This window comes from Anthonomus grandis, chromosome 14 (genome assembly GCF_022605725.1).
Source record: "Anthonomus grandis grandis chromosome 14, icAntGran1.3, whole genome shotgun sequence".
Lineage (NCBI taxonomy): Eukaryota > Metazoa > Arthropoda > Insecta > Coleoptera > Curculionidae > Anthonomus > Anthonomus grandis.
The window spans coordinates 12,515-26,824 of NC_065559.1; the positions used below are offsets into that span (position 1 = coordinate 12,515).

The 14,310-nt window shown below is 31.0% G+C and overlaps 6 protein-coding genes across 7 annotated transcripts; 4 read left to right on the top strand and 2 right to left on the bottom strand.

Annotated features, from left to right (window-relative positions):
- The first annotated feature begins 688 nt into the window (after window positions 1-688).
- Window positions 689-1,766, top strand: LOC126744493 (uncharacterized). Its single transcript, XM_050451929.1, has 2 exons — window positions 689-908; window positions 1,300-1,766. The coding sequence occupies exons 1-2, from the start codon at window positions 882-884 to the stop codon at window positions 1,672-1,674; spliced, it is 402 nt and encodes a 133-aa protein (XP_050307886.1). The 5' UTR covers window positions 689-881; the 3' UTR covers window positions 1,675-1,766.
- A 363-nt stretch (window positions 1,767-2,129) lies between these two features.
- On the top strand, window positions 2,130-3,800 carry LOC126744534 (RING finger protein 121). The gene is made up of 7 exons (XM_050451976.1): window positions 2,130-2,330; window positions 2,388-2,422; window positions 2,644-2,785; window positions 2,846-3,000; window positions 3,053-3,281; window positions 3,342-3,475; window positions 3,541-3,800. Exons 1-7 carry the CDS (start codon window positions 2,295-2,297, stop codon window positions 3,761-3,763), a joined length of 954 nt encoding a protein of 317 aa, XP_050307933.1. The 5' UTR covers window positions 2,130-2,294; the 3' UTR covers window positions 3,764-3,800.
- Window positions 3,801-3,987: 187 nt separating this feature from the next.
- Window positions 3,988-8,321, bottom strand: LOC126744533 (BLOC-2 complex member HPS5 homolog). 2 transcript variants are annotated; one of them, XM_050451974.1, is made up of 11 exons: window positions 8,145-8,321; window positions 7,628-7,738; window positions 7,337-7,573; window positions 7,062-7,281; window positions 6,746-6,996; window positions 6,487-6,694; window positions 6,075-6,432; window positions 5,672-6,023; window positions 5,470-5,617; window positions 4,640-4,944; window positions 3,988-4,525 (listed from the first exon to the last, which is right to left on the bottom strand). In XM_050451974.1, the coding sequence occupies exons 1-11, from the start codon at window positions 8,229-8,231 to the stop codon at window positions 4,307-4,309; spliced, it is 2,496 nt and encodes an 831-aa protein (XP_050307931.1). In that variant the 5' UTR covers window positions 8,232-8,321; the 3' UTR covers window positions 3,988-4,306. The 2 variants fall into 2 exon arrangements, with proteins under 2 accessions (XP_050307931.1, XP_050307930.1); XM_050451973.1 differs by having other exon boundaries at window positions 6,746-6,999.
- Window positions 8,322-8,419: 98 nt separating this feature from the next.
- On the top strand, window positions 8,420-10,080 carry LOC126744535 (membrane-associated progesterone receptor component 1-like). Its single transcript, XM_050451977.1, has 3 exons — window positions 8,420-8,918; window positions 9,142-9,291; window positions 9,447-10,080. The coding sequence occupies exons 1-3, from the start codon at window positions 8,606-8,608 to the stop codon at window positions 9,548-9,550; spliced, it is 567 nt and encodes a 188-aa protein (XP_050307934.1). The 5' UTR covers window positions 8,420-8,605; the 3' UTR covers window positions 9,551-10,080.
- A 645-nt stretch (window positions 10,081-10,725) lies between these two features.
- Window positions 10,726-11,281, bottom strand: LOC126744554 (mitochondrial import inner membrane translocase subunit Tim8). The gene is made up of 2 exons (XM_050452011.1): window positions 11,072-11,281; window positions 10,726-10,974 (listed from the first exon to the last, which is right to left on the bottom strand). The coding sequence occupies exons 1-2, from the start codon at window positions 11,183-11,185 to the stop codon at window positions 10,804-10,806; spliced, it is 285 nt and encodes a 94-aa protein (XP_050307968.1). The 5' UTR covers window positions 11,186-11,281; the 3' UTR covers window positions 10,726-10,803.
- Window positions 11,282-12,344: 1,063 nt separating this feature from the next.
- Window positions 12,345-13,533, top strand: LOC126744553 (uncharacterized). Its single transcript, XM_050452009.1, has 4 exons — window positions 12,345-12,554; window positions 12,739-12,926; window positions 12,988-13,169; window positions 13,308-13,533. The coding sequence occupies exons 1-4, from the start codon at window positions 12,378-12,380 to the stop codon at window positions 13,436-13,438; spliced, it is 678 nt and encodes a 225-aa protein (XP_050307966.1). The 5' UTR covers window positions 12,345-12,377; the 3' UTR covers window positions 13,439-13,533.
- Window positions 13,534-14,310: the final 777 nt, after the last annotated feature.

Genomic DNA, 14,310 nt, shown 5'->3' on the forward strand with positions numbered 1-14,310 from the left:
CCTGCCAGGTACGTCCGTTTTCTTTGCCAGGTCATCATAGTTTAAATCCATTTTTTTTTTTTTTTTTTTTTTTTTTTTTTTTTTTTTTCTAGGTAGGATGGTGGACAGAAAGGGAGCCTCCTAGCCCTCGTTACCTAATAGCTTCGGAGGGGAGAAGTGGTTGCTGCCAGGCAGCGAAAAAACCGTGGGAGAAAGGATGGCGTTTAAAGGGTAAGTAGGGTGAGAGTTTTGGAAAACATTTTTTTTTGGAGGCGCTTCGATGAGGCGCCTGAGCCGTCCTTTGCAGACAGACGTCCAACCCTGCGCGTTTGTTGTTCAGGGCGGGACGGCTGTCTGAGCCCCCTAACTAACTATAACATCGTCTTGCTCTTATCACCCACATCACGAAAACACCGGGTTATAATGGTATTAGAGCAGATGAATTTTTCCGACACTGCCCATAGAAGCCGAGAAATAATTTAAAATGTAACTTGAGGTAAATTTAGTATCTAAAATAACGCGTAAAGACATACAATTTTAATAACTGGAAATAAGTCTCATAAATGTCTGTTTATTTGAAATTCGATATTTGTTATTCCGTATCGGAAAGTAAAATTCCCCACACTCAATAATAATGAAAACAAAAAAAAAGCCTGACCAGACAAAGACAGGAAAATTTCTTGACGCATGAACCAATTATAAAATCGCGTTCGTTCGTTCTTCGCCAAATACTTGTTTCGTTAGTCAATACATAAAACCAAATTAACTGCAAGTTGGTGTACTCAATCGAGTTTTAATGCTTGACCACAAACGACACAGTTGGCATTGATATATTTGGTATACATTTTTAATGCGTGTAAGTCGGTAATTTAAATTCTTTGCGTTAACCAGAAATCAGCAACATGCATCAGTTTTTTAAGATTATCGTGGTAAGTACTTATTTTTTATGGTATACATTTAAATATTATATACTTTATTTAGCTTAACAATTTAAATTAGGCTAGGATATCATACTGATAATATTTATCATGTAACTATAATTAGGTATTATTGTATCCTTGGGCAACGTTCTGTCTGAATGATTTTCACTATATTAATCGTTCAATTGTATAAATAAGAAACTATATAGACAAAATAATACCAGAAATATAAGATGCGGTAATTCAATTTATCTATGTTTCATATTCATTTGGACTTATTGGTTTTAATTTCAGAAGTTGGGTTACTTCCGCGAGTACTTGTTGAGCCTAGATCAATAATTATTTAATAATATTTTATTAATTGTTGTTTTTAATCCTAATTATATTGTTTTTCTTTTAGATCTGCATCGTAAGCGTTTTTTCTCTGTTTGTTCTTTCATCTGCTCAACGGCCGACATATGCCGGTATATCACCGAAAGGTTACCCAGAAGTGGCTTCGAGGTTTCGTGACCCTGCAGAAGAAAACAATGTAAATTCTACCGATATGACAATAATTAATAACAGATTCGGTGAAAGCAGTGATGATGCTGCACAAAATATTCCAACAGATGCCAGAGGAGACGTTCAGCTAGTGAACAGGTTAAATACGTGGCCGAGAGAAAACAGACCGTTTTGGTTACTTAATGCTCAACAGTTGGAAAAACATCGAAACCCTGAAAGGAAAAGGATTGTTGAGCAACAGAATTCAACGCAAAATTTAATTACTTCAAAATAGGGAGATCCCCTAAGAATTTTTATATTAAAAGATACAGTTGAATGTGACTTATGAATAACATTTGTAATACATATAAGTTCTCTTAAATTAAATGTTCTGTTTTATTCATCTTTTAGCATGAAACTCACTGCTGTCAAAAAAATTCTAATACACAACAATTATATTTTCTTGAATGATTAAGCAAGTTTGCTTTAAAGCGTGAATAAATTTGAAAAAAATAGATTATAACAATAGCCTTGAGTGGTCTTAAGGTAAGAACATCAGGCCACAAGAAAAGAAGACCGCAAATTTTATTATAGATATTCCACTTCACTAATCATAACGTCATCTACAATTGAGTTATGAAGTATTTTATATTACTCGTTTGAATAAAATTAAGTATAAACACTATCCGACCGATTATTAGTCAGTCCCACCAAATGCCACAACATAGTCAAACATAACCTCACTTCTTTGTTGATTTTTTCGACTGTGACGTGTTTTTTTTCTATGATGTTTTCAAAGGTGCAAATTTTTCATACTCTGAATTAGGAACTTTGATAAAAATCTTATTAGACCTAATCTATGAGTTTTATACAGTTTATTAATCTAGTAATTATTAATATAATAAAGGACACGAAATGGATTTACACAAACCAGTTGATCTAGGAAATAGGGTAGGTATTAAAAATTTTTTAATTTCTTCTTCTAAACTGATAAGATAATATCTTTAGTCCATAGAACAGCTCACTTCAGAGGAAAAAGCTAGGTAAGTTAAGTAATTGTTATATAAAATTGCACCATTTCACCAAATTGATTTTATTAGCACCATTATAAAAGCATTGGTCAAGGGACAAATAGTGGTTATAGTATTTATTGATTTAAAAAAGGCTTTTGATTTGATTAGTTGGGATTTGTTATTGAAAAAATTAGGATTGTCATAATATTAATTAGTCTCTACTGTTTTCTACATAATCTTTTAACTTACAGATATGAACACCAGCGTATGCATGAAAAACATAAAGGACATGAAGCGATGCATATGGAAATGATCCTCATTCTCATAGGATCTCTTGTAGTGGCCCAATTTTTACTAATAGAATGGAAAAGGCGACATTATAGAAGTTATTCAGTAGGTTCATTGTCACATTTAATAACTTCATAATATTTTTACAAATATCTCTTTATGTAGATTGTCACCCTTTTGGGCATGTGGCTAGTTCCTATTGCAATTTGCTTAAAAAGTCAGTGGTGGAGATTTATATTTATATGGTTGCTTTTTTCCTGTATAACCGGTCTTATCTTTAGACAAGCAGTTCGAAAACCTTTGAACGGTACCACTCCAAGGTAAATTCGAAGCTGAGACAAAAAAAAATGAAAAATGATTGAAATATTTCAGGTTGGTCTATAAATGGTTCCTACTTTTGTACAAACTGAGTTACATCCTTGGAATCATTGGTTATGTAATCATGATGGCCACATTTTTTGGACTTAATTTACTTTTTAATGCTAAAGCGGATAAGTGGATGGACACAGCGATTTTATTTATTTTTTATGGGCTTTACTATGGCGTTTTAGGGAGGGATATATCTGAGATATGTGCTGACAAAATGGCATCACATATTGGGGTAAGTTAGTATTTATTTCTACCAGTTAATATATATGGTAAAATTATATTTTTCTTATAGTATTATACACCTCAAGGTATGCCAACTAAGAACCTAGATCCTAATGTTTGTGCGATATGTGGAAATCGATTGCTTGTCGCTGCAGATGAGGAGGGAGTAATAGAAAACACATATCAGCTAAGTTGTGAACATGTGTAGGTGCTTCCCTATTTCTCTGCATTGTTGCTAATTCTATAAAATTTATTGTTTTTCTTTATAGGTTCCACGAATTTTGCATACGAGGCTGGTGCATTGTGGGCAAAAAACAAACTTGCCCCTATTGTAAAGAAAAAGTAGACCTAAAAAAAATATTCTCCAACCCTTGGGAGAAGCCTCACATGCTCTTTGGGCAATTGTTGGACTGGATCAGGTGGTTGGTGGCGTGGCAACCTTTAGTATTATTCTTAGTACAAGGAATTAATTATTTACTGGGTCTTGAATGAGACTGATACTTTATACGTATATAAAATTCGTTCCGAGGATCGTTTTTTTTCTTTGTTACATTTTTTATCAAGGTTTTTGTGATACGTATTAATTAAGAAGTTGAAAGAGAAAACCAAAAAATGTAGTTATTATTATTCTTGTTGTCAGCTAATATAAATCACGTAATTTTACGTGTTTAGTGTAAATTAATATAGTATAAACAAAATAAAAAGGGACGTGAAAAGAAACTTTATTCCATATTTATTGCAGCACTTCACAGTTTGTTTCGGTTTTTATAAACAATTGAGTGTGACAAATATTAATAATTTTCCTTTTGAATTCAATTTTTTCTTTTTTATCTGAATTAATGTAGTACATAATTATATTTGCCACGTAGTCATTTCAAGGAGGCATTACACGTCAAGGTATTACTGTGGAACGGTTATAATCGAGTCGCACTCCTATTTGCCTCCTTTATTGAATTAAATTATGTTGAATATTATAATTTTTTTGGCAAATACATGTGTTTTCTTTCTTCTTTTCAAAATAAAACAAAAGACAATTTATTTGCAAATGCTACACACTCTATTGTTTCTTTCAAAACAAAACATGTGGAACTTATGCGAACATGTTTTGAGACTTTTGCACTCATAAAAAAAGTCATTTTTTAGTGGTAAATTGCAGGCGGAACATACTCCTTCGGTCTCGATGGTATAATGAAAACTGAAGTTTCTATTCTCCGAGTGTTTCCTTTTAAAATATTTGATCATGAGGTCATTTAGCTAAAAAAAAAGTACCTACATAAAGACAATACTTAATAGAATTATAATTATAAATTAAACAGATATTTCTTATTCTCAAATTAGTATATGTATGTAAACCTAAAAAATCCTTACCTTCCTACATCCAGACTCGGTCTCATTATTACTGTTCAAAAATTTAAACATTGCCTCAGCATCGACTTTGGTCTCATGCTGCCTGTTCATAAAACTATGAGCAAATATACAACTATAATAAAAATCAACATTTAAGGCTCCCTTTGGTATAACACTGTCATATTTTTGAAGAATCCTTATGGCATTCTTCGCTCCCAATGACCATACAATGACTTTTGCCAGGTCTGACCAATTAATAAGCCCTTGTAGGTCTATTCGTTCGCCGCAGTTTAAACATAATCCCTCGTTCAGCTTTATGAAGTATCCTAGATATTTGAAAATAAAAACATTTGATTTTATTTATTTTAATTTTATTAAGCTTCATTTAAAGTGGCGAATTTTGAAGTAGGTCAAACAACTGCAAATTTAGGATAAACAACTGCCAAGATTTACAAGAGAAATTTTCAAAAGTTTTATTGATTTATTCAGGCAATTTCAGCAGTTTTTAAAAAATGTTCTAAACGGTTTATTTAAGTTTTTTTATTTCTTCTAGACAGTAAAATATAAAATCCTTACACACCTTATGTATAATAGAAGAACTAAAAGAATAATTATATTTTTTCTGAAATATCCTTGGCCTACTGAAATACAAACTAATCCAAGTGAGAGTATATAAATATATTTTTATTAAATTCTTGGAAAAGAATAATAAATAAGAAACAAAAACAAGTATTTTCTTTAAATTTATATCCTTCTTTATAGCATTGGAATAGCTTCAAACATATGCGTTACTCTTTATAAAATAAAGCAAGACCTGCTACTGCTAATTAAATGTATATTAATATACCTACCTATAATATCATGCCAACTATCATAGGACAACTCTAAAGTATGTTCCTTTAAAAGTTCCAAATCACTAAATTGAATTAAACCTGGAATATTTAAAGTAGGTTCAGTTTTGATTTTATGTTTCCATAAATAAGGAATAAATTTCTGCAGCTGAAACAAAAATATGGTATGCAAAACTAGTTTTATTTTTGTGTTTATTCTTACCTTGTCCTTATGACCACAATAATTATTGAAAATATCTATAATAATATTATAATAATTTGGTAAATGTTTGTGACATTTCGGCAAAGGATAGCCACACCGGCAAGAAAGATTATTCTGAGATTCATTACTTTTTATCACAGCTTCAGTTAACATATTTACACTTTCCAAATTTAAATCTTTAACCGTAATATTCCTGTCAAATATTTGTTTTAAAAACTGATTTTGGCACCACTCTTTAGAATCTTCTTTTAATTCGGTAGTTACATAATCAAGAAATCCGTTCAAAATTAAATAGATTTCGTTAGGAGTAACGGATTTGAGTAAATCTGCAACTTCTGGAATATCAATTTGACTAAAAAGTTCCGGATATTTAGTGTGTCTTGTGTTCTAAAAAAATACTTACCTGTGAGTTTTATTTAGCTGATATTGTTTCATTAAGAGTTTCAGATATTTATTAGTATCTTTATTAGTTTTTCTATGTGTTTCTTCATAGCCATTTGTATATAAATTGTCTACTGTCACGATCTGTTTCCTCGTAAACACTATTGCATTCATACTATTAACTTTATCCAATACAGGTTGAATTTTTTTCACAACCTCTTGATTAAGTATTTTATTCTTAAGTACGGAAAGAAGGTACAACTTTTTTGAGTCTTCCAACATCAATAATAATTCTTTGGTAAATGCTATACAAAGGTCAGCACAAAGCAAATATTGCTTGTTGTATAGGGTAGTTAATAGCAAATTTTCCAAGTCCATAACTAAAAAAATATTACCTTCTTGTGGAATGACTTAATTTAAAGTGATGTGCTCACCTGAAAATACGCCGATCTCCAAATCGTTCTTCCAAACGTAAAAGGTGTTATTTATGACGGCAACGTTTCTAATGCTACTTAAAAAATTTGTCCAGAATATCAGTTTGCTAGATATGGGATCAAAAATGTACACTCTTTCAGAATCATAGGTTAAAATAAACTTATCACAGAGCGGGTATATTTTTTGAAAATTAAAATTGTCATGCACCTAAAATACTTTATTATTACTACCTTTTTGCAGCTTTAGTTCTCAATGTACCTTTTCAGTTTTGGAATATTGTTTTTTTTGCATTGTAGATTCCTCCTTAGAGTCTATTATGAGATAATTGGTTGGTGCTACATCTAAAGAACTTTTAAACTGGTAAGTTACAAGTACTTTAGCATCATAACCTGCTTCCCAAATTCTAGCACCTGGCCTGGCACAGTATATTTTTGTATTTAGGCTCTTACAAGATTCATTTTCTATTACTGATTGACACGGATTGTGAGAAGTTTCTTTAATAATACTTTCTTCTGAAAAATGTATCTTTAACACAGCATACTGTTATTAAAATGATTAAAGATGAAGAAATTACCCAAAGAATCACCATTATGATGACAAAAACAGGCACCAAAACTACCATCTCTTAACTTTTTCCCAACTTGCATATAAGTTTCCTTTTCTGTATCACACAAAAATGTTTTTGTCTTAGTTGAAATGAGCACATAAGATTCAAAAGTGTCAATCTGAATTATTTCTGAGTCTAATGTCATTAGAGATGCGGCTGGTATTTGTAACATGGCCTTTGTTTGAAACTAAAATTATCAAGTTTAGAATATGATGCACATAGACAATCAGAATTGAATTAACCCCAGATGAATATGTAGCTGTGACCACAGAGACTTTTCCTGCTTCATCTCCTACATAAAGTTCATTCCTGCGCCACTTAATGTATGTAACATTATTCCCTTCATGTTCACTAAATACTTGGTATTGATTGCTGGAATCTTCAAGAAATTGGTCAAGAATAAAAATTAGACCTTTAGAAGTTGCTACACCAATATACTGCCCACCCTCGCTTATGGCAACTAGCATTGCAGATCCTTCCTAAAAATTTCAAAGGTTCTTGTTGATTGTAAAGTATTAAGGTTATAAATTTACCTTGCTAGGAATTAATTTTAAGAAAACACATGGGTCTTTCTTAAAAATATAAATGCCTCCACTTGTTGCACCAAATACCAGTAAATGTGGAGATGAATCGAAACAAGTCAGCTGAAAACCAAACAATTTCTTTTATAATACTAGGAATCCAAAAAAAAATTTAAAATTTAGAGTCACTGATTAAGTATTTTTCTTTTTAATAAATATCAAATTCAAACCTATTATAATTTTTCATGACAAGAGTATCTAAGAATTATTTAGTTGGTTATTTGTTTCTTTTTCAAAAGTAAATTTAATGGATGGCAAAGAGTGATTGAGTTGTTTGACAAAATGATCAATCAACCCTAGGTCCATTTTAGTTATAATTTTTTATTTTCTTTTCAAGAATATTATAATAATTGAATGCAGGTTATTTTTAAAATATTAATACTAATAGTTACTACTGTATAAAATGTTTTTTATAAATATATAAATACAAATAACAAAATAATAACTTTACTTTGCATTTAGTATTTACCTTTATCCTTTGCATAGGTTGAAAAGTATTTTTAATGACATTATTAATATCGCTCAAATGCTCTACTAAAAGCAATTTTTCATTCATATTCTCTCGATTATAAAATTCACGAATAGATAAAAAAATAGGACTAAAAATCAAAAGAAAAAAAACGAATCAACTAGAAGAGTAAAAGTTAGGTTATGTTATTAAATTATTCGTCATCTGACAGGTTTGTCGCCAACCTAACCAAAAAAAAACTTGTGTGGCAGCCCTGACGTTTGACTTTGACGTTTCGTTCAATTTGTTTCCTCTCGTGTTTTCGGCCTTTGCCCCAATCGCCTTATACTCCTCATTGAATGACATTTTAATATTCTTTTATCGTCCCACAGTAACATTTTTGAATATTTCCATAAATAAACGGTGTCATATTTGAATAAACAGTATAGTCATCACTCGATTAAAACAAGAACAGCAGAAAAATGGCCGAGGACGCCGAGAAAATGGTCGAATCCACCGGATTTTTCAAAAGTATTTTTAGTGAAATCTTGGAGAGTCCTCTGAATATCGGTCTGGTTGCCGCTTGTATATTTTTAATTTATCGAATAATTAAGAGCCGCCAGGAAGAACAACGGAGCGAACCGGAAGAAAAACCGATACCGAAAATGAAGAAGAGAGACTTTACAATTTTGGAATTGAAACAGTACACAGGACAACAGGAAGACGGAAGAGTCCTTATTGCCGTTAATGGAAAAGTTTATGATGTCACCAAAGGAAAAAGATTCTACGGACCAGGTAATTAGTTAATTATGTCATCCTTATCAATGATTGCATTATCATGTCAATACTATAACCTTACACAATAATTAAAACACTTGTGCCTTACAACTATCCTTTTACAATGGGATTCTTGCTTGTATTTTATAATTCTTATGATGCTATTTTATTAGCTAATAATATTCTTTGCAAATAAATGAATTAATTATAATTACATAATTCAACTATAAAATTGAAACAGGCGGACCATATGCGGCATTTGCTGGAACTGATGCTTCCAGAGGTTTGGCCACATTCAATGTGGCTCCTGGTGGTGATCAGTATGATGATCTAAGTGATTTATCCCCTATGGAAATGGAGTCAGTTAAAGAGTGGGAGTTACAGTTCAATGGTAAGATTTGTAATTGTTATTAAATTAACTGAATTAAATATTAATGTCCAAGGTATTGTTTCTCAATGTTCAGTTTGGCCTGGAGCTTTGACTCAACTTTTAATTTGGAAGTAAAAATGGGCTGTTTGTTTAGTATAATATTGTCTTTTTCCTAGAAAAATACGAGTATGTGGGTCGCTTACTAAAACCGGGTGAGCAACCAAACAATTATTCAGATGAGGAAGATGAGTCGAATACAGAAAAGTCCAAGGATGAGTAATCCCACTTTCTTTTACTTTTTTTTTTACACAAAGGCTGATCAGATATGTTATGTGCAGCGTTGGATTAATATTTTCTTTTATATTAAAGCCAAAAACCCTTTTTAAACATGTTATGACTGATAAAACATAAGCATTGCTAACCATACAAAGGCAAACATTGCACATAACAGATAGGTATAAACACAGTTTAATTATTATGTATGTATAATGATAATAAAAGAATGATATATTATATATATAAAGTTTGAAAAAAAATTACTATAATTTTATAAGTATATCTTGTTGGTTGTTGTATTTTAATTTATATATATTGTGTAATTGGAGAGGGTTCAGTTATTGCTTTTGGTTTTGCTAGATGTTCTGCTTTGTAATACTGTTGTTTTTTAATTATTTAAATAAGTTTTATTGTTGCAGTTAACCAATCTTTTTTTTAAGATACTTTTCCAGTGAATGCAATATTTATTTATATACTTTTACTTTAAGAAGGTGTAAAGTTTAATGGATTTAAATATACAAACAAAAAAAAGTATTTGGCATGTTTTATTCAAACCAGTGTAGTTTATAATAGTAATAGGGCTCTATACAGGGTGTTTGTATACTTATCCATACTAGTGTCTCTATACTTATCCAATAATTGTGATAAGAGTTTAAGCACCAAACTTTTCCTTAAGAAATTTGTAACTGTTTTGTAATGGTCTAGTCCCTTGGCCAGCAAGATCACCTGATTTGACACCTTTTAGGGTTCTCTGTCATAAGAGTAGGGATTATTTACAATCATTCCTCTATAGATTAGACCAATATTAAGGAATATTATAGCCTTGATAAACTTCTTAATGATACCTTTTAACCTGTGTTAAAACTCTGTGTTTTGGCAGTAGTTTTACTTATTTTGAATTTTTATTCTTAAAATTTGTAACTTAATAGTTTTTAGTAATACCTATAACACATTTTCTTTCTTTCTGACATATAGTCGCCAAGTCTCCAGTTAGCAAAAGGGACAAATAAAACACTCACTTTTTCCCATATCCATCACTGGACATCTTATAAAATTAGAAAACTATGAACATTCACCAAATTTCACTTTTATTATCAACAATAACAAAGGGTTTACATAACATGGTCTTTAATAACTGACCAAAGCATTCGAAACCACACAATAAAAATGAATCCAAAGAACAACTTACATTTTTATTGATCCCTTGCACATGGATTTATTTAAAAAGACCACAAACTAACAATAAATATCTATAAATCACATGCCACCACTCTTCTGAAGCAACTGTGCAAATCTATTCGTAATAAGTAAGGAAACATCTATGAACCTGTCCACACAGTTGGTTAAACACGTCTCCGTTCTACTGTCCAGTTTGTTCGATGGTTTGTCCACACATTTTTCCCAACAGAAGTCGTTAAACTCGTGGATCTAGATATAAAAGGGGTTAGAAGGAATAGGTTTCTAGTATGTATTTATCGGGGAAATGATTTATGAGAAAAATTAAAGAAATGTGACTGAACCTAACCTGTGCATTGAATTGTGCCTTTTGCTTTTCTACCATTAAGAATTCTTGTAGCTCTTTATCTCCCGCCTTAGATGTGAGGTCTGAAAAAGCGGAATCTCCAAAATCTGAACTCATAATTGCTCTGGATTTTAATTATTTTTAAAATAAAGAAAAAATCAAATTGTGATCCCAACAGATTTAACCAAACAAAATGTTTTGACTTTGACAGAAATATTAGACACTAAGGTTTTTTTTACATACAGCTTTCTGAACTGATGTGTTGCTACAATTATCAAAAACGGAAACGGTTATAGTCTAAAGGCCGCTTCACAACTGCCCGGGAACGAGAACGCAAACGAAGAGAGGGTTAAAAGACATTCTTTTATTTATTTATTTATTTATTTATTAGTTGATTTTGAAAGTAATTGCTCGGAAAAAAATATAAAGAATTAATGGATTTTTGTATTTTTAATGATTTTGGCAACATTCTCTCTTAAATATCTATACAAAGGGTACCTGAACTTTCTAGTTAGTCTGGTTATGCGCATTCCACTTTTCCAGAAAAACTTAAAATAGAAGTTAATGTCCTTTATGTATTCAGAAATGGTTCTCACAAAGATATTGAAAATTATAGACCAATAAGCGTACTCAATTCTTCTTTTAAAAAATTTTCTTGCTGGAAAATATACACTTTCAAGTTTGTGCCAATTTGCCCCCCAACCTTTTGATGCGTTTCAGAACTTTTGGTCTGAACTTAGATAAAATGTTGTCATATAGTGCAGGATACATTCTTTTCTATTTGAAAAAAAAGACATTTCTTGATCATGCGTTTTCATGTGCTTCAAATATGTTTATAAATAGATATTTTTCACGCCTTTCCTTCGTCCATTACCTAGAAAATATTAAAAAATAAAGTATTAAATAATAATAAATTTCAAAGGTAAAAACGTGATCTTGAATTTACAAATATTAAAAGAAAAAGTAAAGTTGTTTTGGCCTAAAAGGAACGAAAAAATATTCCTAGATAACACGAAAATCCTATTATTGGCGATTCTCTTTACAAAATAATTCTTTTTTTATTGCTATGCTGTAATCAAATTTCCGGAAATTAATAAATAAATAAATTTTCCAAAACAATTCCATCAAATCGGAACCACTTGATCTTAGTTTTTCAATAATCTTACTCACCTATAGTCTGATTCATCTTGGCATTTCCATTGATAATATTGTTATCTTAGATTGCTGATAAAGCCATGGAGGTATATAATGGTACAACAATGGATTGAACTACAGTTTTCACCAAAAAAAATAACCAAAAGTTTTTAAAATGCTTAATGACTTAGTTTATATATTATTGATTTTTAATGTTTTTGTCTACGAAGTCTCTTCTCACGGGTACATGTTAACGCCCGTTAATAGAGCTTCCCGATGGAGACTAAATACGTCTGATACATCAATACTACGAAATTATGATGATAACGCTTATTATTGCGGAGGATATGGGGTAAGTTAATATATATCATAAAATAAATCAACAATGTTATGAACACATTGAAAAGATTTGTGGAGATGTATGGAAAGTACTACATTTTGCAATGATACAATATTGTATTTTCAGCAACAAATTAAATTTTAATCTGGTTAATAAGTAAATGAACTAAAAACAATTAGAAAACTTTAAATTGTAGGTTCAATACAATACAAATGGCGGTAAATGTGGCCCTTGCGGTGACAATTGGCTTGATCCTACCCCAAGAAGCAACGAAAATACCGGTACATATGGGAACGGTGTAGTAGTTGCTACTTATAAATCGGGAAGCATTATAAAGACCAATATTAGAATTACAACTAATCATTTAGGAAAGATATCTTATCAGTAAGTAGATGTATAAAATTATCTGGGTGGCTTTTTTATGCAAATTTTGATTTTCTCTTAGATTATGTAAATTAAATAATACCTTATTGCCGGAAACAGAAGAATGTTTTCAAACATTGACATTATTAAATGGCGAAACTCACCAGATAATTAACAAATACGACTATAATGTAACCAGTTACGTTCAGTTGCCTGACTATTTGATATGCGATAGATGTGTTCTCAGATGGCACTATTCTGCTGGTAAGTAATTGCAAACATTAACAAGTTCCTTTAAAATCCTGATACGAAGGTTATTCTCAAGTCCAGGAAAATATAAATATAATTTAGTTTTTACATTTATTTAATTGAGAACTTAATTCATTCAATTTTTTTTTCCAGGCAACAATTGGGGTTCTTGTGGAAACGGAACTTCTGCCGTTGGTTGTGGACCCCAAGAAACTTTTCGGTCGTGCGCGGATATTAGAATTCTTCCCAGTTTCTTTTGGTTTTTTAGACCTTTTAGAGTTTGATTTTTATAGAGGAATTAGTTAAGTCATTAAAATGTAAGATGCACTTTTGCGATTTTTTATTTTTATAAGAAAAATAAATAAAGTCCTCTTGGCTATATCCCTTATTTTATTTGCACAATAGACTTTATGGACCTTTACAGAATATCCATGTAAACCTTAACAATCTATAAGGATATAGGTTAAAGTTGGCATCTGCTTTGGCTCGTTTTAGTGCATAATATTGGCAACATTTAAATGTCCCGCCTTTATTAATAAGGTTGGTAACTAAGTGGAGATGACAAGCGACAGCCAGGTCTAAAGAAACTTTTCCAGACCTAGGGACTTATTTATTTCATTATAATATTCTGTCCGGAATAAATGATTACTTTTTTCCTGGAAATTAGTGTGGATATAGTACTCATGAAAATATTTTTTTAAGGCATCAAAAAAAAACCCTCCTAAAAGGTCTCAGACACTCGATGAACCACGTTGTCCTATGGGGCCAAACCCTTAATAATCATAACACTTAAACACGTCAACACTCACGTAATTAATAACGAACACCATGTCATATAGTGAACAAATATTAATTGATCCGAGACGTATTAACAATATGGACATCATCAATAACAACACTTTGTAAAACATATACTAATAAATGGATTATTCAAATGATATTTTCATTAAAAAGTAGACCGTATATAAAAGACGTTAATATTAAAGAGATGCGCGTTCAATAATATACCTACAAAAGAACCGAATTCATATAGGAGGCATCAATCATCCGGTACGACCCATTCGTTTAAAAAATTTCAACGAGAATTACATATTAATAAATTAAGATATTTAGTAAATAGTGTATGTGGATAATTAATCATATTGTGGGCCAATCG

What these genes read in the sequence shown, in the direction of transcription:
- LOC126744493 (XM_050451929.1), top strand. Translation starts at nt 882, where the DNA reads ATGCATCAGTTTTTTAAGATTATCGTG. An exon ending in AGTTTTTTAAGATTATCGTG is followed by an intron (nt 909 to 1,299) that starts GTAAGTACTTAT and finishes TTTTTCTTTTAG; the next exon opens with ATCTGCATCGTAAGCGTTTT.
- LOC126744534 (XM_050451976.1), top strand. Translation starts at nt 2,295, where the DNA reads ATGGATTTACACAAACCAGTTGATCTAGGAAATAGG. An exon ending in CAGTTGATCTAGGAAATAGG is followed by an intron (nt 2,331 to 2,387) that starts GTAGGTATTAAA and finishes TAATATCTTTAG; the next exon opens with TCCATAGAACAGCTCACTTC. An exon ending in AAATGGCATCACATATTGGG is followed by an intron (nt 3,282 to 3,341) that starts GTAAGTTAGTAT and finishes TTTTTCTTATAG; the next exon opens with TATTATACACCTCAAGGTAT.
- LOC126744554 (XM_050452011.1), bottom strand. Translation starts at nt 11,185, where the DNA reads ATGAGTTCAGATTTTGGAGATTCCGCTTTTTCAGACCTCACATCTAAG. An exon ending in AGGCACAATTCAATGCACAG is followed by an intron (nt 10,975 to 11,071) that starts GTTAGGTTCAGT and finishes TTTTATATCTAG; the next exon opens with ATCCACGAGTTTAACGACTT.
- LOC126744535 (XM_050451977.1), top strand. Translation starts at nt 8,606, where the DNA reads ATGGCCGAGGACGCCGAGAAAATGGTCGAATCCACCGGATTTTTCAAA. An exon ending in AAAAAGATTCTACGGACCAG is followed by an intron (nt 8,919 to 9,141) that starts GTAATTAGTTAA and finishes AAATTGAAACAG; the next exon opens with GCGGACCATATGCGGCATTT. An exon ending in GTGGGAGTTACAGTTCAATG is followed by an intron (nt 9,292 to 9,446) that starts GTAAGATTTGTA and finishes TCTTTTTCCTAG; the next exon opens with AAAAATACGAGTATGTGGGT.
- LOC126744533 (XM_050451973.1), bottom strand. Translation starts at nt 8,231, where the DNA reads ATGAATGAAAAATTGCTTTTAGTAGAGCATTTGAGCGATATTAATAAT. An exon ending in CAGCTACATATTCATCTGGG is followed by an intron (nt 7,282 to 7,336) that starts GTTAATTCAATT and finishes TGATAATTTTAG; the next exon opens with TTTCAAACAAAGGCCATGTT. An exon ending in TCATAATGGTGATTCTTTGG is followed by an intron (nt 7,000 to 7,061) that starts GTAATTTCTTCA and finishes TACATTTTTCAG; the next exon opens with AAGAAAGTATTATTAAAGAA.
- LOC126744553 (XM_050452009.1), top strand. Translation starts at nt 12,378, where the DNA reads ATGCTTAATGACTTAGTTTATATATTATTGATTTTTAATGTTTTTGTC. An exon ending in TTAGGAAAGATATCTTATCA is followed by an intron (nt 12,927 to 12,987) that starts GTAAGTAGATGT and finishes ATTTTCTCTTAG; the next exon opens with ATTATGTAAATTAAATAATA. An exon ending in CAGATGGCACTATTCTGCTG is followed by an intron (nt 13,170 to 13,307) that starts GTAAGTAATTGC and finishes TTTTTTTTCCAG; the next exon opens with GCAACAATTGGGGTTCTTGT.